The sequence below is a fragment of the Protopterus annectens genome, chromosome 9.part0 (genome assembly GCF_019279795.1).
Source record: "Protopterus annectens isolate FY-2018-M chromosome 9.part0, PAN1.0, whole genome shotgun sequence".
Taxonomy (NCBI): Eukaryota; Metazoa; Chordata; order Ceratodontiformes; family Protopteridae; genus Protopterus; species Protopterus annectens.
This window is the reverse complement of record NC_056743.1, coordinates 640,137,998-640,160,967: the sequence shown is the minus strand read 5'-3', so window position 1 is coordinate 640,160,967 and position 22,970 is coordinate 640,137,998. Positions and strand designations below refer to the sequence as shown.

The window sequence follows — 22,970 nt, the reverse complement described above, 5'->3', positions numbered from 1 at the left end:
CACTGCGGTCCACAATTGGCCCCCCATGTCTTTTTTTTTTTTTTTTTTAAATACCCTTTCCCATTACTTGTCATGAACAAATTTAATTCAGAAAACCAAACAGAGCAAAGCCAAAGTAATCATCATTGTCCAGTTCTGGCCTCAACAAACATGGTTCACCTTTCTGTGTTATCTGCTGGTACATCCTTTGATAATAGACCAGTGTCCAGATCTTATGTCTCACCCGTCCAGATTACCTTCTCTGGATCGGACAACCATGAAACTAACCGCAGGGTTCCTCCAGTTTTGACCAGAGGAAGAGATGCCATTCTTCCCAGTATGGCTGTTGATATTGACTTTCCAGAAGTCTGCTATGATAAGATTTATCACAATAAATGGAAAAGATTTTCCCTTTGAGCAGTAGCCAGAAACTTTGAACCCTTTCTCTGCTCCCATTCCCTCCATTTTGGAATTCTTGTCTGAACATTTTCAAAAAAGTGTTGTAATTGTTCTGCCATCAAAGTTCAAATTGCAGCAGTTTTGAATTTTCATAGTGGGCGCATTGATACTGTCATAGGTTTTTGAGATCTTCAAGGAGGCTTTCTAAGAGTACATCTTACATCTTCCCATTAGAGATCAGTTCCTCTGGATGAGATTACTTTCATGCTTCAAGCTTTGACACAACCCTTGTTTGAACCTGTGGCCACTGTAGATATTAAATAATTAACTTGGAAAACAATTTTCTTAGACTATCACGTCAGACAGATGAATTTTAGAATTGCACATACACTCCTGTAAATCTCCGTATTTGCCTTTCCATAAGTATAGGGTTTCTAATGCATCCTTCCTTCCAAAGGTGGCATCCAGAGCTCACTTAAATTGATTAACACATTTAACGGTGTTCTTCCTCAAATGCACCAACAAGGGGAAATGTGTTCTGTACATTCTTAGATTTTTGTCAACTCAGATTCTGTTTTCATCGGATAAAACAATTCAGGAAATCTGAACAACTATTTCTTGCCTTTTCAGAGTCTAAAGTTGGTAGAACTGTTGAAGTTGCAAACTCTAGATGGTTATCAGACTATTTCTTTTGTCTATAGTAAGATGGGTTTAAATTTGCAATCCAAGCCAATGGCTCACTCAGCCCAGAGCAGTGGCTACTTCAGTGGCTTTCTCCAAGAGACTACCCATTGATGACATTGTGCAGCTCCATTTGTCTTTTCCCCGTTCTTTTATACTGTTATCTGATTTCTAATGTTTGTTCATAAATAAATCTGATATGTATGGGAAAGGGCAAACTCTATCTGGGGTATTAGGATGGGGTTCAGGGAATTATGGGTAGGGGAGGAGATGGAACCCGGGAACTGTGGAAACTTCAATTTCATTGCCAAGGTATGGCCAGTCAGATATGATGTCCCATATGCTGAACCAGATGAAAATCGGATAACATGGATCTGTTGTTTTGGTAATTACATAACTTATCATTGTGGTGACTCCCTTCTGGTCCTGGCAACCCCTTCTCTTTGAAGTGGCCAGTGGCAATTACCACAAGCGTCCTCGCATAATGTATCTAATCACACTAGAACAGCCGTGTTTTATAAACCCAGACTTGATTCATCTTACGTTGACTTCCTGGATGATGGGGTCTTAATTCCTTGTAGGCACCTGTTTTCTGAGTGCATGCAGCAGGTACTAATGAAGTCAAGAAAGCCTGCTGGTAGGAAATCATGCAAATGGAAGAGGTTTTCTAGTTGGTGCAAACAACATAACCAGCACCCATTCAGTGCTAGTTGTTCTCTGGTTTTACAGTATTTGTGTAAGTTACTATCCTATAGCCTTTCTTATTCCTCAGAGTTCATTTATTCGCCATTTTATTACATGTGCCAGTGGATCCTCCTTTTTCAAGGCAGTCAAAATGTTCTCAAAACGGATTTTACATGAGGCCTCCAAGTTGACTTTGTTAGAGAAGCTAACCCTTGCACCATTTGAACCAGCTAATTTTTCTGACTTGAGTTTCTTAACATGGAAAACAATTTTACTGATTGCTCTGACCTCTAAAGGAAGGGTATCTTGAGTTGCAAGCTCTTATGGTGAGTCAACCCTACCTAATTTTCAGTAGGGACAGGGTTTCCTTTAAGAACTAATCCTTTTATGCCTACAGTTTTATCAGAGTTTACTTTAAACCAAGTTAAAAATGAGGTTGAGAGAATACTCTATACCTTGGATAGCCATGGATGACTTTAGTACTCTCTTGACCGAACAAAATCTTTCATATCTTTGGATGCGTTGTTAATTTCTTAAGGTAAGAAGAAGGGACAACCTGTATCAAAACAGACCATTTCCAAATGGCTGTCTTAGGCTGTTACCTTTTGTTATACTTATCATTGCATGTCTGTTCCAGGCAGGGTTAAAGCCCACTTTACCAGGCCTTTGGTTTTACCTATGGCTTTTTAGAAAGGGTTGGATTCTAGAAGCTACTACTTGGTCCTGTGTACATAGCTTTTACAGCATGCTACAAGCTTGATTCCTTCTCTAGGTGTAGATCAAGTTTTGCTAAGACCATTCTCCAGGAGCTTCTGGACCCTTCTGATCTTCCTCCCAAATATAGTTAGATGTGATAATTATAATATATAATTATAATATATATATAATAATAATATATAATTATAATATTTAATTATAATATAATGTGAGAATTATAGATAATGTGATAACTAGAAAACCTCCTCAGCTGGTCTACCGACCATCTCCCCCAAGAAGCTATCATTTTAGGTGATTTCAATATTGACTGGCAATCCTGTTCTGGCAACAATCCAACCGATCATATAAACCTTCATGGCTTCACCCAACTAGTCCAATCTCCAGCCAGGATAAATAGAAACTCCAGCAAGCACACTACCCTGGATTGGATACTAGTCAGTAAGAGCTCCCAGTCATATATAACAGGCTGCTTATCAGATAGCCTCAGTGATCACTCCCCAACATTCCTACTCAAAAAATACCTATACCAAGCTAAACCTGTCATCTACCGTCAACACGTAAAAACTAAACTTTAACCCACTCACATTCATCTCATCCCTCAAAGAATGTAACTGGCATCCCCTAAAGTTTTACCTCAGTCTTGATGACACAGTTGAATTTTTTAATACTACCTTCCTGAGCATCCTTACGTACCATGTCCCCATAAGACTTTCCAGAAGGAAAGCACAACCCTCCCTATGGCTACAGAAAACCACTAAGTTAGAAATGAAAAACAGGGATAAAGCCTGGGAGCACTGGCGCAAAACCAAACCCCCTCAACTAGACAGAAATTCCTAGAACCACGCAATAGAGTTAAAAAGCTGATAAGAGGACAAATTCCAACACTACCAGTCTGCCCTAGACTCCTCCCAACACAGCCCCAAACAATTCTGGTCCTCCATAAACTCCATCCTCCACCCAGGTAAAGTCAGTACCCCTCCTCCTAACATCCCTCACTCCTCCAAAAATATTGCTACCTCATTCAACACGCACTTCACACAAACCATACTATCACTAGCTAAACAACACAACCCCCCCTCCCCTCCAACCCACACCTTCAACTAGTAATCTCCCCACTGCCTAATCTTTTCTCCTGTACCTACCTCGAACATAAAAAAACTGTTAACTAAACTTAAGCCCACCAAATTAGCAGCAGACAACCTCACAAGTGAATACCTACAAATCGCAGCTGATGCTCTGGCCTACCCAGTATCCATCTTGATTAACTGATCTCTGTCAGAAAGTTACGTTCCCACACTGTGGAAAGTATCACATATAATTCCCCTCCACAAAGGCGGCCCATCCACAGAACTAACCAATTACTGCCCCAAAGCTATTCTCTCTCCACTCTCCAAAATACTAGAGAGATGCATACATTCTCAAGTCTCAGACTACCTCCTTACTAACAGCCTCCTTTCCAATACTCAACATGGTTTCCGACCAAACCATAGCACCACCACTGCCTTACTCTCCTTTACTAACACTATCGTTCAGCATAAAAACAATGGCTATCTCTCCTCTGCTACTTTCCTAGACCTATCTAAAACATTTGACATGGTCCCACACAAACAACTCCTCTCTGTCCTCAGTAACCTATCCTTCTCTCAATCAGTCACCAACTGGTTTCAGAGTTACCTGTCTTACCGCCAACAATCAGTTGTATGGCAGAATGACACATCTCCCCAACTGCCTGTCTCCATAGGGGTTCCCCAAGGATCTATCCTTGGACCCCTACTCTTTTATGTTTTCACCAAAAATCTAGCCTCTGCCACCAAACATGGCGCACACATACAATACGCAGATGACTCGACCATCATTTGCTCAGCCCAGTCCCTACCCAAACTGCAAAAAGTCGCACAGGAAGCCTTTTCCTCTGTTGAAACTTGGTTATCCGATGCCCAATTAATACTCAACGCAAACAAAACTAAACTACTCATCTTCCAACCCACCGAACATACTCAAAACAACTCTTACTTTAACATCACAGCAAAAGACATCACCACTATATACCCAACTGAACACACCAAATCGCTAGGAGTGGAAATAGACAAACTAAAATTTGACATTCACATATCCATGACCATAAAAAAAGTCTACAAAAAACTAGGAGCGTTATACAGAAATAAGCAACTTCTCACCAAAGCAGCAAAGATTTCAGTAGCAAATTCCCACCTTATCTCCACCCTACTTTATGCCTCTCCAATGTATACCAACCTAAGGCAATGCGATCTAAACAAGCTAGAGACCTGCTACAACATAATCGCCAAATTCGTCACAGGGGCCATCCTACTGTAGTCACCACTGTCTCTCACTTGCTGAACTGGGCTGGCTTGAACTCCCTCACCTCCTTCAGTGGTATCAACTATCACTCACCCACAAACTAGTAAACCATCCACTAAATGTCCCAGCCCTCCAGAATCTACTCCAACTCTATCGCACCACCAGACCACTAAGATCCAGCAACAAAAATCACTTGCAGATCACTAAAGCCAATAACTCTGCTGGTGAAGCACTATTCTCTTGCGCCATAGCCAAATTATGGAACTCCCTCCCACCCACAATTACCTCCGTACCATCATGCATCCACTTCAAAACTTTACTAAAAGCGCACCTATGAACATGCTGGCTATGCCCTTGCAACTCACACTCTAATATCACCCACCCCTTCCAATCACTACCTTTCTTTCCACCCCACTAACTACCCTGATTATAGCAAGCTCAGATGCTCATAAGCCTAGTACTTATTATACAGCAAGAACTTCTTACTGTAACATTTGTTCATGTCTGTTATGTACTTCGCAGATAAAGATTCTAGTTGTCCACTGATGTACTATGTTCTTCATCTGTAAATATGTTTGTAATTAATTGCATTGTTAAATTGTTAATCACTATGTAATCCAATGTAACTACTGTCTGTTTATTTTAACTGTGGAGCTTTTCTCCCTGGGCCTCCGCTGAAAATGGACCTATGTCCAGTTGGACAATCCCAGTCAACAAATGTAAAAAAAAATAAATAATCTACCTGTGTAGCTAAGGCTGCAGCAGTGATCAATATGAAGAACATAGTACAGTTGTGTAAGATGAACTTATCATAATAGAAGATGTTCAAATGATCACTGCTGCAAGTAGCTGCTCCTTTCCTTTATCCCTTTTGTTTTTTTGCTGTGTTTTTTATGCCATGGTGTGGAAATTTATATTTTGCTGTTCTTATCATTGTCCTATCAGTGATCAGTCTCTCTCTCTCTGTTGTCAGGAAAACACTAAAGAGTTTTATACCCAAAGTTTTTAGTTTGTCTCGATTTGCTGGACAGTTTGGGCGCGTGAAATGTGCCTTGAAACTTTGGAAGCTGGTCGGCTTTTAAATCTTTGACAGGATATAACCCATACAGCTAAGGCTACTACATCAGTGATCATTTGAACATCTGCAGTTGTGGCAAGTCCAGCTTACAGAACTGTACTTTGCTGTTGCTAGGTCTCCTTTTCCTTTCCTGTCACACTCCTATAGATGTCAGATCAGTTGGCCACCTTATCTGGGGCTTTGGTGGTCTCTGTAGCAAGACGTACATTAACTTACAGCATCGGCCAGTTGACATAACTCGTGTTGCCCTATTTTAGACCATTAGTACAGATGCTGCCAATACTGATGTACATGGTATACATTATTCAGCAGGCCACTAGACTACTCCTTTCTGTGTCATATGCATATGATCCTTCCCAGAGATGGACATTATCCTTGGCGCTTCAATATCGGCTGTAGACCTCCACCCAAGACAAAGGTGCTTTACCCTATCACCGTTTTAGAGCCAGGACTAGCCCTTAGTACCACCATATCCCCGATACATGACCGTGTAGATAAAAGTGAAGGCACTGGTGCTGATGCTGACCTTGGCCATCTATCTGCCGGCAACAAATGGAAGAACCATATCTTGTCCTCAAGGGTACTGGCGCACAACTCCAATAGTCTTTTAATTTTTAATCTTTTCCCATGTCCTGAGCCTGGAAGTGTCCGTCCTCCTCTCTGTGTACCATCCCTAAAAGATCTTAAAGCCCTGGCCAAACCTAAGCATATAGAGCCTTTGAATGACATTCCAGCATGTGAGTTTCTGTGGAGGATTCAGAATCACCTATGTCTTCCTCGTTGGAGCCAGTATTTGTGGCATTTCTTTAAGTAATGCAGGAAAAAGGGAAATGTCCTATGGACTCTGTCTTCACCAAAACGAGATGGCAGGAGACATGTCTTTACCCACCAGACCTCCTGGGTGGTACCACCCTTGGTGGATATTTTGAAAGATGTCATTAAGGTAGCCTGGGACAACACAAATAGTGTGGTCCTCATTCCTCATTAAATCAATAGAAATCCCCCCCCCGAGAGGCTGGGAAGACTGGAGAAAACCCTGAAAACTATGTTACTTTGCTGACTACTGCACCCCATAGTTCATTTGCCCATCCTCCATGCAGGGCGCCAAGGACTGTGGACAAGAGAGGAAAGCGTTTGTTTACATTTCATTCCTCTTTTTGTGGAATCTAAACTGCTGTACTCACACAGTTGTTAAATGGATTGTGGATGAGCCAATTGTGACAGCTGAAGCTGTCCTTGATGAGCCAGAGAGAAAGTAAATGCAGCACCTCACCGCCACATCCTCTTGCTCATGAAAACCTAGGTCTTGATGGCATTCAGAAACGGCTGAGAGTTCAGCCATAGCTGCAGCAGTCTGCTTTGCCATGCATTAAGCACACCTAGTTCTAGCTTACTGATATTGTGAAGGATGCAGAGGTTAGCTTTATGGATTCACTCTTCACAAGTCCCCTTCTGTATACTGATGAAGAGGTGAAAACGCACCTAAAAAACATGGAAGAGCAAGGCAAGATCCTTATGGCTATGGGAATAAAATTCCACCCTCCTCAAATTACTTTTTTTTTTTTTGGGAGGACAAATGATCCAGTAATGAATGTGGTTCAGGTGCAGACCACAGATGTGTCCTTCAGTAGGGTAAGAACATTGGAACTGCAACCTTATTTGTTGTTTCATATGGGTAGTGTTAGGATGTGAAACAGTTCCCCCTCCTTTCCAAAGATCAGTACTGAAACTAACTTGACCCAGAAGGTAGACTTTTTTCCCCAGCTGCTACAAGAAAGGCGAAGGCATACAGCACTGTATATCCTTTTTACTGCAGTATAGTACATATTGTGCAGTGACCTTTTTATTGTGCACCCCCCCCCCCAAGCTCTGGTAGTTTCATTTTTCCTACAACTGCTTCCACTTGTCATTTAGTGACAGCTATTCTACTGTCAGTTAAGGCCATCCGCAGTAGACTGTTTCTAAATTTTCACATTACAGAATGTCGAACCACCATCTTTGTTTTTTCATCCTTCCTGCGATTTCACGTATTTCTGCAGTTGTATTTGTCATATGCAGCTATTTACCTACTGTTTGAAACACTGTCCCTCACAGATAATTATCTCCATATTTTCTGACTTTACCCTGCCCTATGAGAAGCTGTGTACAGAGTTCCTTATGTTCTGCAGTGAATTTCACAACAAATAGCCATTTTTGCAGCAGTCTGGAGAAACCACATGAAGCAGAGAGTAACTGGTATACAGTGCCACGTGCTTTCTGCTGCAGCAAGATAGTTGCATGAATTTTGTAAAGACATGAAGGATGCCCCTCACCACAGTTCCCCCAAAGCTTCAACCTGCCTCTCACAACATTAAATGAAGTAATGTGTGGAAGCTGTTACATATTGTGCCAACATCTCAGCATCTGTTGCACTGTTTTTTGTAGCAGACTGTATTCTTTACATTTTAATGTCAGCTAGATTTGTAAGATAATTGCCTCTGTTTGACATTGATTGTATGAGATGATATAGCTTTGGAAACAGTAACATAAGTTGCTTCTGAAGATCTAACTTTGTTTTGGTTACCCATACTACTTTGTGGTGTGCAGAATTATGGCAGATTCCTCATGTGACATTTTTATTTCAGTTTGATGGACTTTTACCATTTGTGTTGCATAACTAAACCATTGAAAGCCCTCAGAAAAGGCAGCTGCTGTGGAATTTGGAAGAGCCACCTCAGGAGAAAGGGTGTTCTCCTGGGGTGGGTAGAGTGTAGGATGCCCTACAGGACCAGTATACCTGGCCTGCAACCTTCCACCTGACCCTCATCTCAAGTGTGTGAGCTCAATGGGGATTCCCAAGCAGGAGCGAATAGGCCTTGGAGCGCTCATCTCCCTGAAAATTCCTGGCACCCATGGCCATAGAACAAACATGCTTATTAGATGTAGGTAGAAAGGCCATCAGGCTCTGTCCTGCAAAATTCTCAAAGCTATTCTTCACATTTGATGTTCCTATTACTCCATATTGGGTAAGCTGGACAAAAGGTGAGAGAAAAGAAGCAGTCAACTCCATAAAGAGAAGAACTAGGTTGCAAAGGTATTGTGGCTGCATAGCAATCAGTTCCATCGGCCATATGTCCACCAAACTGGGTGCTGACTAGTAAGCTGGTATGTAGTACTAAGAACCTGTATTTTTTTTTTAACATTTATGAACTAGGAAAGTCCAACTTGGAACAAACAAATTTTCAGAGGACGCTCGAGGATAAAAGCTCCAGGCGCATGTCTTTGTACCATGGGAAGAAACCGGAGTATCCGGAGAAAACCCACAGGAACGCAGGGAAGTCATGCAGACTCTGCACAGAAGGCACTCCAGCGACAATGCTACCGCTGCACCACTGCACCGTCCATTCCAAATCCGAACACATTAGCTCAAAGCTCAAAAAAAAAGGGTAATAGAGCAAAAGGTGTTGTACCCATAAGCCATTTGATAAAAATGATCATCCATGCCATGCTAACATGGTAACTTGGTTGATAACTTGGCCTGTTTCAGCTAAGGCAGCACAGCTTACTGGCTAAGTTCGAAGTCATAGATACTAGATGGGCACATTGGAAGTTTATTTCTTACTGCTTAACAAAGAACACAGATCCCTGTTTAACCATAGAACTAAAGGTAGCAAACCGTTCTAACAGACCGCCTTTAACCAGGATCCAGTTTGACTGCATTTGATTTCCCCACTTACATAAACTACAGCAACTCTTTCATTGGTGGTGTTACCACACTGTAATAGTATCCTTTATTTGGGGGCAGGAGGTATTGCATTGTCCTCTCCAGACTTCCATTGTAGCAAATAAATGGCATCTCCAATCACTTGCAATAAAAGGCAGAAATACCCTGCCATACAAAAAAAAAAGTTAAGATCATGCCAGTATTGCATGCTACCAAAAAAATTTAAATAATGGTGGATACTTGTCCAAATAAATCACGGACAGTGCACCCCAATGTGCAGTTAGTTATTTTCAGAATAACCTAATGTAAGAAGGAATGCTATAAATTGAGTCCAAAACATTGCATTCTCAAATCATAGAATGTTGAAATTGAATATATTGTACTGTAAATGATTGCAAAATAAAAGCAAGGGTTACCTTCTGGAATTTTGTCCTCCCACATCCCCATAGTTGCTGTATAATTAAATTAAAAAAGTTATATTGAGCTGTAAAATGTAATGCAGCAGTGGAAGTGTATAGAGTGGGGGATGGCAAAGCAATATATGGGTGGGCATAGTTCCACTGCATTATATGTTATTAGTTTTAGTATTGGAAATAAAAATAAAAAGGCAATAAAAATCAGTCTTTCTGATTTAATTTCACAGTAATTCTGCATTGCAGAATATTCTTTTATAGAACTCTGGTGCAGTGGAGGATAACCAAACCTGTGCCTCAAGTTCACTAGCAAATCAGGGGCTAGCATGCATGAAAAAATAACACTGCCTGATTAAGGAGGATTATGGCTGTGAGCTGTTTTACACAGCTGTTTCCTTGTATTTTGGGTTTGATTCCTCTTGACTTCCATTTGCCTATTGTCTGACTCTGAGCAAGTCTCTTAACCAGACAGCTCTATGCAGTTGGGAAATAGGACTAGATTCCTTTGTGTAGCTTCTTGGATTGCATGCCTAGTAATTTGCTGTGAACATCTTCATGTTCATCAGTCAGAAGTGACCACATAAATATGCCATTTTAAACAAAGTAGAACCATGTGCATTAATATACCAATAACTTAAAAAGCAACTTGCAGTCCAGCATTCACAGTTGTGAGCATTGAAGCTCTGCATTGCTCCCAGAACATAAACCCAACATTCCTCAGTGTTCCAAGGGTTGGTCACGCAACTCCAGCAACATCACTTGGGAAGGCTAGTTCTCCGCAAAATTGCTCGTTATCCTTGGCAGTGATGAGTAGTTGAGTAGAGAAGTATGTGTTTTGTGAGTTGTTCCTGGGATGTGTAGGTAGCAAGCATTATGATCGTATGGTGAACAAATAGGATCAGCTGCTCATGTTCTGGAAAAAGTTGTACCCTCTATGATGAGAACATTCATAGTGAGCTAACATGCTCTCCACTTTAGTAACAGCATTGGAAAGTCATAGAGTGAATTCTTTGTCCCTAGAACAGGTGTTTCATAGACTGGGAAACTCTAGTAGTAGTTTTGTTTGCCCTGAAATCTTTGTAGTTTTACTGTCATTGAACAGGTTTTTGGTGAACTCCACATTATTCAGATTCCATTTGTGCAAAGCAGGATTTCCCAGCAGACTGATCATTGTGGGAGAAGGCAGAGGAGATCCCTTTTCTCTGTTTACCATTCTTGGAAACCCCATAAATCCTTGCATGCTCTTCCTGGTATGTACTGGGAAAGGGTGGCGTTCAGAAGTACTGGTGTAATTTCCAAAGGCTGTCGAAATTGGATCAGAAGGGCTAATGACTGCAGGTAGAACCTTAAGTATGGATTTTGCTGCAGCAGTGATTCCTAAATTCAAACTACTGTTATGGTGAGTGTACTCCCACAGCTGAACTTTATTCATTTTCCATGCCCTGTATTCATTTTCTTGTGTCTCTGGTGCCAGCAGTATCATTTTTTGCCTTCTGTCAAAGTGAAATGCTGAAGTTCTGCTGTCAGTACTTCCAGCCTTATTTAGTAGAACTTTGTTATTTCAGGTGGAAGAAAAGAAATTGGACAATGGCTCTTTCTCAGAAGAGCATCAAGCCTCTGCAGGTGACTCGCGACTTAACCTATCTCGTGAGTGTGATGGGAATAAGGAGAGACCATCTGAATCTATGGATGAGTGGGAGGAGGAAGTGGGGGAGGATTTCAGCCTTTTCTATGACAGCTACTCTGTGGACGAAGGGAAGGTGGACTCTGACTGCAAGGTAGACATCTTGCACCTTATCTGCTTGCCACCTAATCCTGAGACTGCATGAAATTGATTTGCGTTGTGTTGTAGATTTTTAATCTGAGGCAGGATCTTGTCTTACTGATTTGGTTCATGTGTCCTGTTAAGTACATTATCTATGTATCTGCAGGTAAAGTCCTTAACTTTTCATTTCTGAGATGTTTCACTTCATGTGCCACGTTTGGTATTTTGTTGTTAGGTCTGCTTCTCACTTTGCATCCTTTTTTGTGTAGCTGCTCTTTTTGTCAGATGTGATGTTGTCAGTCTCTTCATTATTCTCACTGGTGGGTCGGATCTGATCCATTGGATCTGTCTCAGCCATTGCAAAAAGCTCAAGGTCCTCAGCTAAGCTTGTGGGCATTTTTCCCTACCCATAATGCAACTCCCTCGCTACCCCAGATTTCATTTGCCACGCAGCGACGGAGGTTCTGAAAAGTTAGTTCTGGGCTAAGTGGTTTCTAAATTTATTAATGCACCTTTATCTTTTTACCTAGTTGTGCTGTTAGTTTTTTCCCTTACTATTTTGTTAGTTTTAGAGATGTTCTTCGTGTTTCACTGTTGCAGTCATCATACTTGGGTTATCCTGCCAGGGGTAGCCCTCAGTCAGCCCGAATACCAGAGGCTTAGTATTTCTGCGTCGGTTGCTGTCACTCCGGGACTGACATCAGGTCGTCAGTGATATAAAAAACAGGCAGCCGATGCCATTACACCAGTCTTTCTTGCCGGGAGCCCGAAGCAGAAGCAGTTCACACTAGTGCTGGTCGGCCACTACCTGAGTTTTCGTTTCCGAAATTGAAGCTGAAAGCTTCTAAAGCTAAGTACCCCATTGGGGATCCTTTTTTCTTGCACTAACCGATGTCAGAAAAAGTAACAATTGTCTCGCCTGTGGAAAGCAAATACCACACCAAGATTACCATTCTTACTGCGTCAGCTGTGTAGGCCCAGACCACGACTCCCTCGCTGTCGGTTTTGTGCTTTGTTCAACGCCAGAACTATACGTTGTTGGGTCCTTATTGTAGCTAAATACTTTCGCTCTCGATCTCTGTATTCCGAAATGGCTTTGGTAAGCCACCCGACTACCGATCTTCTGAAAAAACATAAGGATAAAGTCAGAGACAGACTGCACAGGTCCAAAACTGCCGACAACGCTTCAGTTAAGCTAGTCGCCAGTTCGCCGGTACTCAGTGAGGCGCTTTTGCAGCCCCTGATGCCTGCTTCTGTGGATTCGCAGGCCGCTACCGAGACCCGTTCAGAGTCAAGTGCAAGACTCTTCTTTGACTACGGAACCTGCGGATGGCTCTACCTTAGATGGGTCCGGAGTCACTGTGCAGGCACCGGCTTCTGAGGAAGTTCATCACACTACTGATATTCGACAAACTGACGACTTCTTTCGCGTCTTCAGTTCTTTCTAAACCTACCAAGTCTCTAAGGCCCAGAGTACGAGCTACACCTAAAAAAATGACCTAACCTCAAGCGCCTGCTTCCATGCCTGAACCTCAGATGCTTAAAATGGCAGAAGACCTTATCATGCTGATTAGGGGAAGCCAGCCTACCCCTGCTAAAAGGAAGAGAGACTTGTCCCCAGCAGCTTTATCTGACCAAGAGTCCAACTACTCTGATGTTTCTGATTATGAAGACATGCCCTTATCTGCTTATGAGGATTCAGATGCAGAGGAATTTATTCCTTCTGCCTCTTCTCCAGAGGATTTTTCTTTTGGTGAAACCTTACATACCTTGACAGAGCATTTCCAGTGGGAATGCCAGGATTATCCTCAGTCCAAAAAGAGACTCCGGGAATTTTTAGATTTACCACAGCACAGACCCTTAGCTATTCCTCCTGTTCTGGATGTTGTGGATGATGTTTTTATGGAATCCAGTCTAACTCCTGATACTCTACCACCTGCTCCCAGGAAACCTGACAGGTACTATAGAGTCCCTTATTCTCACAAATTTCTTTTCAGAAATCCTACTTCTGACCCAGAGGTCATCTTCCAAGGGCCTAAAGGTATAAAAGCAACCACAGCTAAGAATCCCACCCCTTCGGACAGGGATTCCCGAGCTTTAGACAGATGGGGTAAAAAAGTATACACCTCAGCACCTCTTGCCATTAGAGCATTAAATTGCCAGTTCCCCATGCTGAAATACCAGCAACATACTATGGAACTCATTAAACAAAAATTGTCTACCTTCCCTGACTGTGCAGAAAATAATTACAGGAGCTTATGCATTCTGCAAGGCAAGTTAGTAAGCATACCCTGTAGTGTGGGTTTGATGCCCTTGAAAGATCCTGGAGGGCAGCAATCACAGGATGTTCATAGTGTTACACTGCTGCAGTCATTACACTTGGGTTATCCTGCCGTCAGGCGGTTCCCCAGTCGGCCTGAGTTCCAAAGTCTTGGTCTGGCGTCGGTTGCTGTCGCCTCCTCCCTGACGTCAGTGCAACAGGGGTATATAAAATGCAGCCGACGCCATTTTCTTCAGTCTTTCTTGCCACGCGGTGCCCGAAGCAAAAGCAGTTCGCAAGTGCCGCCCAGCCGTCTCCTGAGATTTTCATTCCGAATCCAGAACCGAAGTCTTCTACAAAGCTAAGTACTATGGAACTCATTAAACAAAAATTGTCTACCTTCCCTGAGGTGCAGAAAATAATTACAGGAGCTTATGCATTCTGCAAGCCAAGTTAGTAAGCATACCCTGCAGTGTGGGTTTGATGCCCTTGAAACATCCTGCAGGGCAGCAGTCACAGGTTTTGTACTTAGAAGGCATGCTTGGCTTAAGGAACAGACCCTGCCAGGCCATGTCAAATCAAAATTGTTGGATGCACCACTGAACAAAGAATATCTGTTTGGCACCAAAGCAGAAGAGGTTTTAAAAAAGATGGAAGAAAAAGCTAAGTCTGTGCAGACAGTTAAAGACTTTTTGCAAGTCCAGCCTACAAGATTCAGTAGGCATTGCCCCTCAAAACATTGGTCCTTTCCAGCCCCCTCAAGGCCACCTCAGACTAGACCTAGGGGTTAGCAGACTCCCCCAGACAGCAGTGTCAGGGTATGCAGAGATCTAAGCAATGGAGTACCTCCACTTCTAAAACAGGGAGTGCTAAGCCACCCCCTTATGGAAAGAATTCACAATGACTTCTCACCTCCACCTCTCACCTCTAACCATCCGCTTATGTCGCTAGGAGGAAAATTTGCCTCCCATGCAAAAAACTGGGCTTTCATCACCAACGATCGATGGGTCCTCAACATAGTGTCCCAGGGGTACAAATTTTATTTCCACACGCTGCCAACCCCAAAAGGATTCCCAGATCTCCCTCCAAATCAGTGGGCAGAGGCACAAAATCAAGTTCATTCCCTGCTCTCCATGAGGGCAATTCAGCCCTGTTCCTGCAGAACAGATAGGCCAAGATTTCTATTCCAGACTTTTCCTGGTACCCAGAAAAGAGGGCACCTGGTGCCCAATCATAGATCTGTCCATTCTAAACACCTTCCTGGTGGTACCAAAATTCAAAATGCTCACCCTACAGCAGCTTCTCCCTATGCTGTCCAGAGATGCCTGGTTAGCCACCCTAGTCCTAAAAGAGGCCTATCTGCACATCCCAATCAGAGGCTGTTGCAGGAAATATCTATGGTTCAGGGCAGGATCTATGTATTATCAGTTCTCTGCACTTCCCTTTGGCTTATCCACTGCTCCCAGAGTTTTCACAAAATGCCTGGCTCCAGCCACTGCTTTTCAGAGACAAAGAAATATTCAAATTTACCCCTACTTGGACAACTGCCTGATTCAGGCAGACAGTCAGGAAACACTGTTGCAGCACCTGACATTTGTAAAGTACCTACTAACCTCACTGGGGTACACTATAAACAAAAGGAAATCCAAACTAGTCCCCAGTCAAAAAATTGTATTCCTGGGAGCAAGCCTGGACACAGCATCCCAGATGGCATTCCTTACTCCAGAAAAACAAGCCTATCTGACAGGCTGCTTCTTAGCTGGCCAACGGAACCCAGCTATCCGCAAGGAATATCCTGCAAGCTCTAGGGTTCATGGCCTCCTGCATTCTACTAATTCCATATGCCAGACTGCATATGAGGAAACTTCAGTGGTACTTAAAAAGTCTTTGGTGTCAACGTTCTCAGGACCTGGAAAGAAACCATTATACCTATGATACCTTGTCTAAGGAAAAATTTTCTTTGGTTGGCAGCAGCATGCAACCACAACAAGGGACTTCCCTTTTCACAACCCCATGCCGCCCAGACCCTAACCACAGATGCATCAAACTATGCCTGGGGTGCACACCTGGACGGCAGGTGCATTCAGAGCCACTGGAGCCCAACTCAAATTCATCTACACATTAACCAAAAAGAGATGCTAGCTGTTCAGCACGTTCTGGCAGCTTTCAGATCCCTACTCTCTCCGGGGCCTCTACTAATCAAAACCAACAACACCACAGTGATATGGTACATAAACAAGCAGGGGAGAACCCACTCTGCAGGCTAGCATGAGCCTTTGGAACACATCCTCAGCATTGCATGTTCACCTGCTAGCACAATTACTGGCAGGCAACCAAAACTCTCTGGCAGACAACTTAAGCAGAAGTCTCCTAGACCCACATGAGTGGCAATTACACCACAACACCTTCAGCCTTGTGACCCAAAAATGGGGTACCCCGAAGGCGGACCTATTTGCCTCCCCCAGCTACCACCAGCTCAGCAAATTCTGCACCAGGGAACCTCACAGCAAGGCCTGGAAAGTGGATGCCCTAGCCTTCCAATGAGTAAATCTCTCAATCAATGCATTTCCCCCTCTACCTCTTCTTACAAGAGTATTACTCAAAATAAGAGAGGAAAGACCAAGGGCAATCCTAATTGCCCCAGACTGACCATGCCAACACTGGTACCCACTACTGCGCAGTCTGTCAGCATTGCCTCCATGGCACCTCCCTCAGATTCCAACTCTTCTGACTCAGCAGGAGCGAGAGTTCTTGCATCCACAATTGCAGACCCTGAACTTGGCAGCCTGGCTTACTCCTTGACTTCTCCTCCAGTAGCCAGCCTGAGCAAGCTGGTCCTAGACGTTATATGTGAAGCCAAATGACCCAGCACTAGAAACTCCTCTGCTGACAAGTGGAAAATGTAGTGTTCCTGAATCCACACTAAAGGAGCTGAACCCAGCACATCCCTCCTTACTCTCATCCTAGATTACCTAGCAGACCTACTCCACAGGGGCCTATCCTTCTCTTCCATTAAAATCCATGCCTCTGCCATTTCTGCACAATACAGCACTGAGCCACCTCTCTTTTCACACCCTCTCATCAAGCAGTTCCTTAGAGGGGCTAACAACTTAAGGCCACCAAGAAGAGCCCCTGCTTGGGACCTTAACTTTGTGTTGGAAAAGGTCTTGCTTTACCCCCTTTTGAGCCTGCAGCGTCAGCAGAGTTAAAACTCCTATCTTGGAAAACAGCCTTGCTTCTGGCCATCACTTCAGTTGTGTCTGAGTTTAGCACTTATGGCTGTGGAACCCTTCATCATTTTTCATACTGACAAAGTCTCCCTCAGGACTAACCCAAATTTCTTGCCTAAACTGGTGTCCAGCGTGGCTCTCAACCAACCAATCTATTCATTTGCCCACCTTTTTCTCTAAACCTCAAAATAAGGGGGAAAGGATCCTGCACTCTTTAGATGTGCACAGACAGCACAGATTCTACCTGGATAGGAATAAGCTCTTTAGGAAATCTGACCAGTTACTAGTCAGCTTTGCACCAGGGGCAGAGGGCAAGGCCATATCAAAACAAACCATTTCCAAATGGATAGCGCACTGTATCCATTTCTGTTACAAACACCATGGGAAACCACCCCCACAGGGAGTCCGAACTTATTCCACCAGGGCAACTTCAACCTCTGCAACCTTTCTCAGGGGGGGTTCCCTACCAGGGACATCCTGGAAGCTGCAACATGGAGTTCTGTTCATACCTTCACCAAGCATTACCACCTGCCTGTCTTTTCAAAATCCAGGGCAGGCTTTGCAACCGCAGTCCTGCAGGGCATACTAACTAGCCCCACCTCTTCTTGACTGCCTCCACCCGTTCTTCAGCTTTGAGAATCAACCCAAGTTTGGATGACTGCAACAGTGAAACATGAACATAGTGCAGTTTTGTGTACACTTACCATAAATGTAGATGTTAAGAATGTGTTCACTGTTGCAGTCCTGGTTTCCCACCCTCCAGCCCCCTTGTCTCTCTCTCTCTCTCTTCCTCACTCTTTACAGGGATGTTGGTATTTACTTTTTACTGGTGGTGTTATTCCATCATAAACTAGCTCCCTATTTGGGGGCTCCTGACATTTGTGGCAAGAAAAACTGATGTAATGGCATTGGCTGCTTGTTTTTATACCACTGACGACCAGACGTCAGTCCTGAAGCGACAGCAACTGATGCAGAAGTACTAAGCCTCTGGTATTCGGGCCAACTGAGGGCTATCCCTGGCAGGATAACCCATGTGTGATGACTGCAACAGTGAAACACTCCAACATCTACATTTATGGCAAGTGTACACCACTATACTTTCCTTTTAATAGTGTCAGTATTCCCTGCCCCCGTTATCACCCGTTTAAGTTCGTGCATAACTGATGTCCACTTAAGTTAGAGAGCATTCCTATTTTCCCTTTATCATCCATTTTAGTTGAGGATGACCAAAAAAATAAAAAAATATATATATATTTTTTCTTAATTCCCATTGCTTGTCCCTTCTCTTGGCATGCTTGTGTGTGTGTCCCTGTGTATTTTCTTCTTGATTCCTTTAATATGTCACAGAAACAGGAAGGGAAACCACTTGGTTTCAAAAAAATGTGGGAAGAAGATGCCCCTTAGTGATGCACACAGTGTGTGTGTGTGTGTATTGCTTGGGGCCTCTTCATCTTCAAGAGACATGCTCCATAATCGGAGAGCACTTCTGCAGTGCAAAAACAAACTTATTTTAAAGGGTCTATTGAAACCCCCTTTCTCAGCGGCATTTTCACTGGAGTCCTCTTCAAAATCTAAGAAGTCCTTAAAACTTGCATCTTCATCTGCCAAATCCTTCTCGGAGCCAAGTAAAAAAAAAAAAACTCCTTGACTGTCTGCGCCAGCAGAACCCTCAGAGCAGATGGTCCTTGCCGGATCCAAGATTGTTTCAGAGCCATTAGAACCCTCGGCTCCGATGTCTTCGGTGCCTACAGAACTATGACATCGGAGCCATTCACCCTCCTTGGAACCAGTAACTTCATGGCTCCCTTCTCCACTTTTGACTAAGTCCAGGTTTCTAACAGTATCTACTCGGTCTACCAGGAGCTTGTCTGATGAAGATGTGAATAGGGTGGGGCAAAGGCAGCTAAAGACACTGGCCCTGGCTAAACTATTACTGGATCCAAGCCCAAAGGAATCTGATTAGATACAGTCCTCCTCTTTGGTACGTGTTCCTCCTCCTATCCATCCCTTGGTTTCAGAGCGGGAAGACTCCGATGTCCAGCTTGTGTGTGTGTCACCTGCGGAACCTTCTGTTCCTCACTTCCCTCCAGTCGGAGCAGGAGACCTCCAGGAGCTGACACTCTGGTCAGGTCCTCGGAGCTGGCTTAGTTCTCTTCTGATCCGACTGTCTCTGGGGGCTTTGGCATGGATGAGTTTGGCTCCTACCTCTGCTTCTGATCTTTTGTCTCCTGTGCTGGAGATACCTTCAACTCCAGCTTTTTTGTCTGATCCGGAGAGTTCTTTGGAGCAGGGCCAGACTGCTTTCGAGGTTATGAGGAGGGGGTTGACTCTATCCTAGTCAAAGTCACTACCTTTATCAGATCTTCCTCCCAGTTCTGGACAGGTGTCTTTCTCCTCTCATGTAACCCTTCCACAGGATCTCAGAGACCCCAGACCTCAGGATATCCAGTAAGGAGCTCCCCTCCTGTTCTGAAACCTCCCCAGAGTACCCCTCTGAGGAGGTCCCTCAGAATAGGACCTGCAAGAGGAGGCATCTTGATTCCCCAGAGGCGTATATCACATCAGATACTGACCTCAATGATGCAGAAGGGTCCCCACGGTCACCTCCTGAAGATGTCTCCTTTGAAGACATCCTCAAAAATCTTAAAGCAGAGAGATGACTGGCAGTCCACATCCTCTTCAGCTTAGGAGTCATTTTACCTGAAGACTTTTGGGTCTCGCCGTGGACCTCTTGGGTGACCCCTCCTTCCGACGAGCTTATGGATTTAATCTCTCTGAAGGCTTGGGAGACCCCACATTCCATAGAGCCTACTCCTAGGAGGCCAAGTAAATACATTGCTGCCCCAAAAAATAAGGCCTTTTTAACTAAAGGTGTAGCAGTTGATGCCATGGTCATGGCGGCAGCCACTAAAAAGGAGCTATCTGAGACCAGCTCCTCTATCCATCCTCCTAATAAGGATTCTAGGACCATTGAAAGGTATGGGAAGCATGTCTTTTTGTCAGCAACCTTCGCCTTTCTGTCTCTGAACTACCTTACCCATTTTACCAGATTACAGAGGGGACCTGTTAAAGGAACTTAGACTCCCTCCAAGGAGCTGTAGAGATAAGGTCAATGCTCAGCTCGCCACCCTCAGTTCGGTTGTAAACTCTTCCATGAGGCTCATATCTTATGCAGCAGATGGGACGAGTAGGGCTGCAGGTTCAGGTATTGTTCTTAGGAGGCAGGCATGGATGTGCCTTTGCAATTTCGCGGAGCCCTTCAAGTCTTCCTTCATTAATGCCCCTTTTGATGGTTCTTCTCTGTTTGGGCCTAAAGTGAAAGAAACTCTTACCAGGTGTGAACAGGAAGACAAGACATTGCCTGCCGTTGGACTACGTTTTTCCACACCTACCATACCCTTTCCTAAGGGTCAGAGAGCTAGTGGGAAGATGTGGTTCAGAAAAACCCAGAGGTCTTTGCAGGGCACACAGGGTGAAAGTTCCCCTAGGGGCAGAGGGGGGGAACAACAATGGAAGACACCTTCCATGCAGCAGGGGAGACCCGCAGAGTCAGGGCTTCAGAGAGTCTTTCTTTGGTGGGCCCTTTCAGCCTTCCTGAAGGAGTGCCCGATTGCTCACCTCTGGAGTCAGTCAGGGGGGCGAGTGTATCTGCACCAAGAAACTTGGCAAAATAGAACAACCGACAAATTGGTGCAGAACATAATATCCAGGGGCTGTGTCATTCCCTTCTCCTACCCCGTTCCCGTAAACAAGTCCTTTCCAGATGTTCCACCCAGTCAAAAGGAACAAACAAGCTTAGAAATTCATATGTTGCTAAGAAAGAGTTATCCAAGAAGTCCCCGCAGACCAGATAGGATCCGGAACTTACTCAAGATTCTTTGTAGTTCCAAAGAAAACGGGACTGAAGACCCATCTTGGATCTCAGCATTTTGAACAAATCTGTTAAATAGTCCAAGTTCCTAATGGTGACATTGCAGTCGATACTTCCATTTTTGGAAAAAGACACTTGGATGTGCTCCACAGACCTTCAAGATGCATACTACCACATTCGGATGGACAGGCAATCTAGAAGGTTCTTATGTTTCTGGCTAGGAGCCAGTCACTTCCACTTTTCAGCTCTGCCGTTTGGTCTCACTACAGCCCCCCAGAGTGTTCACCAAGTGTGTGGCAGTAGTGGCAGCTCACCTGAGATGCAAAGGATTCCGTGTGTTCCCATATCTGGATGACTGGCTCATCACCACACTGACCAGGCATCATCTGCTACAATCCAGGGACTACACTCTACAACTCTCTTCCTCCCTAGGGACTACCATATTGCAAACAATCTGCTCTAGAGCCATGTTAGTCCTTGATTTTCATAGGAGCACAGTTGGACACAACAGTTATGACAGCAAAGCTTTCACAAGGCAGGGTACACGACCTTCGTTGTTATGTAAGGATGCTGATCAGGAAGAAATGGGCTTCTGCCAAACTGGTTCTCCAAGTTCTAGGGAAAATGGCAACTTCAGTTCTAATTCCTTTAAGCTCGGCTTCACATGAGAATCCTCCAATGGTTACTTTTGACACAATGGTCAATCCTAGACCTTCGAATGACACACAAGGTTATGATAACCAACTCATACAAAAAGGACCTACAGTGGTGGCTCAGTTCTTCTATGGTGTCTCAGGACCATCCCTTTATTCCCCCTCAATCTCAAGCCATGGTGACCATGGACACTTTCCAGATTGGGGGGGGGGAGAGGCATTACCTGGGGAAGAGAGTTCAAGGCATCTGGCAACAACATGAGGCTCATTTGCACATAAACGTTCTAGAGATGAAGGCGGTGCTCTTGGCGTTGCAAGCATTTCAGGACTCCCTCCCTCTGGATACGATAGCAATCCAGTCAGATAATATGTCTGTTGCCTGGTACATAAATGAAACAAAATGGAACCAGATCTTACCCCCGATGTTGAGAAGCCCGAAGGGTCTGGCAGTAGGCAGAGGCCTCCAGCCACTTTCTCATAGCAATGCACATCCCAGGGAAATCCAAAGTGATTGCAGACAAATTGAGCAGAGCCATTTTTATGGCCGCACGAGTGGTCCCTCAGTAAGAAAGCTGTGGAAGAGATCTTGTGAAAATGGGGCCAGCCTTGCTGCGATCTCTTTGCATCACCAATCAGTGCCAACTGCAGCTGCTATTTTGCTCTGATCCCCCCCTGCGAGGGAGTCACCAAGGGGTGCATTTGTTCACGATTGGCCCTGGGACTTGTTTATGCATTTCCACCAATATTTCTAATTCCCAAAGTCTTACAGAAAGCAAGTTTGTTGGAGTCCACAATGAGCCTAATTGCCCTCAACAAATCTGGCTTCCCTTTCTTCGGCCTCATGTACGGACGAGACCATGGATTCTGGACCTGCTGACTTACCATCAGGAATGGTTCATCCCAGTCTAAACAGTCTCAAAACTAAAAGCTTGGCTGCTTCAGTTCCCCTGATCGCCAGGTTTTCCTCTCCAGTTAAACACATTTTCTTATCTTCCCACAAAAAATCTACCCGAAAGTTGTACAAAAGTAAACGGAAGATATTTGTGGCATGGTCCAGCATTAATCAGATAGACCCATTCACTGCCCCATTACTTTCTATCCTAGAATTTCTGACCAAGCTTTTCAATGAGGGAGCCACTGCAGGTACTATTAGGGTTCAGCTAGCAGCAATTCTAAATTTTCATATAGGAGAAAATGGTTCTGGAATCATGTCAAACA

The 22,970-nt window shown here is 44.1% G+C and overlaps 1 protein-coding gene across 3 annotated transcripts in view; it reads left to right on the top strand.

Moving 5' to 3' along the window:
• EHMT2 (euchromatic histone lysine methyltransferase 2) overlaps window positions 1-22,970 on the top strand; it is a 1,701,692-nt gene that overhangs the window by 268,671 nt on the left and 1,410,051 nt on the right. For 2 of the 3 annotated variants that reach the window (XM_044083218.1, XM_044083217.1), the window contains exon 7: window positions 11,539-11,751. The exons of the other annotated variant lie outside the window; for it this stretch is intronic. In XM_044083218.1, the coding sequence (XP_043939153.1) occupies window positions 11,539-11,751 (213 nt within the window). The remainder of the gene's footprint in view (window positions 1-11,538; window positions 11,752-22,970) is intronic. 3 annotated transcript variants of the gene reach the window in all.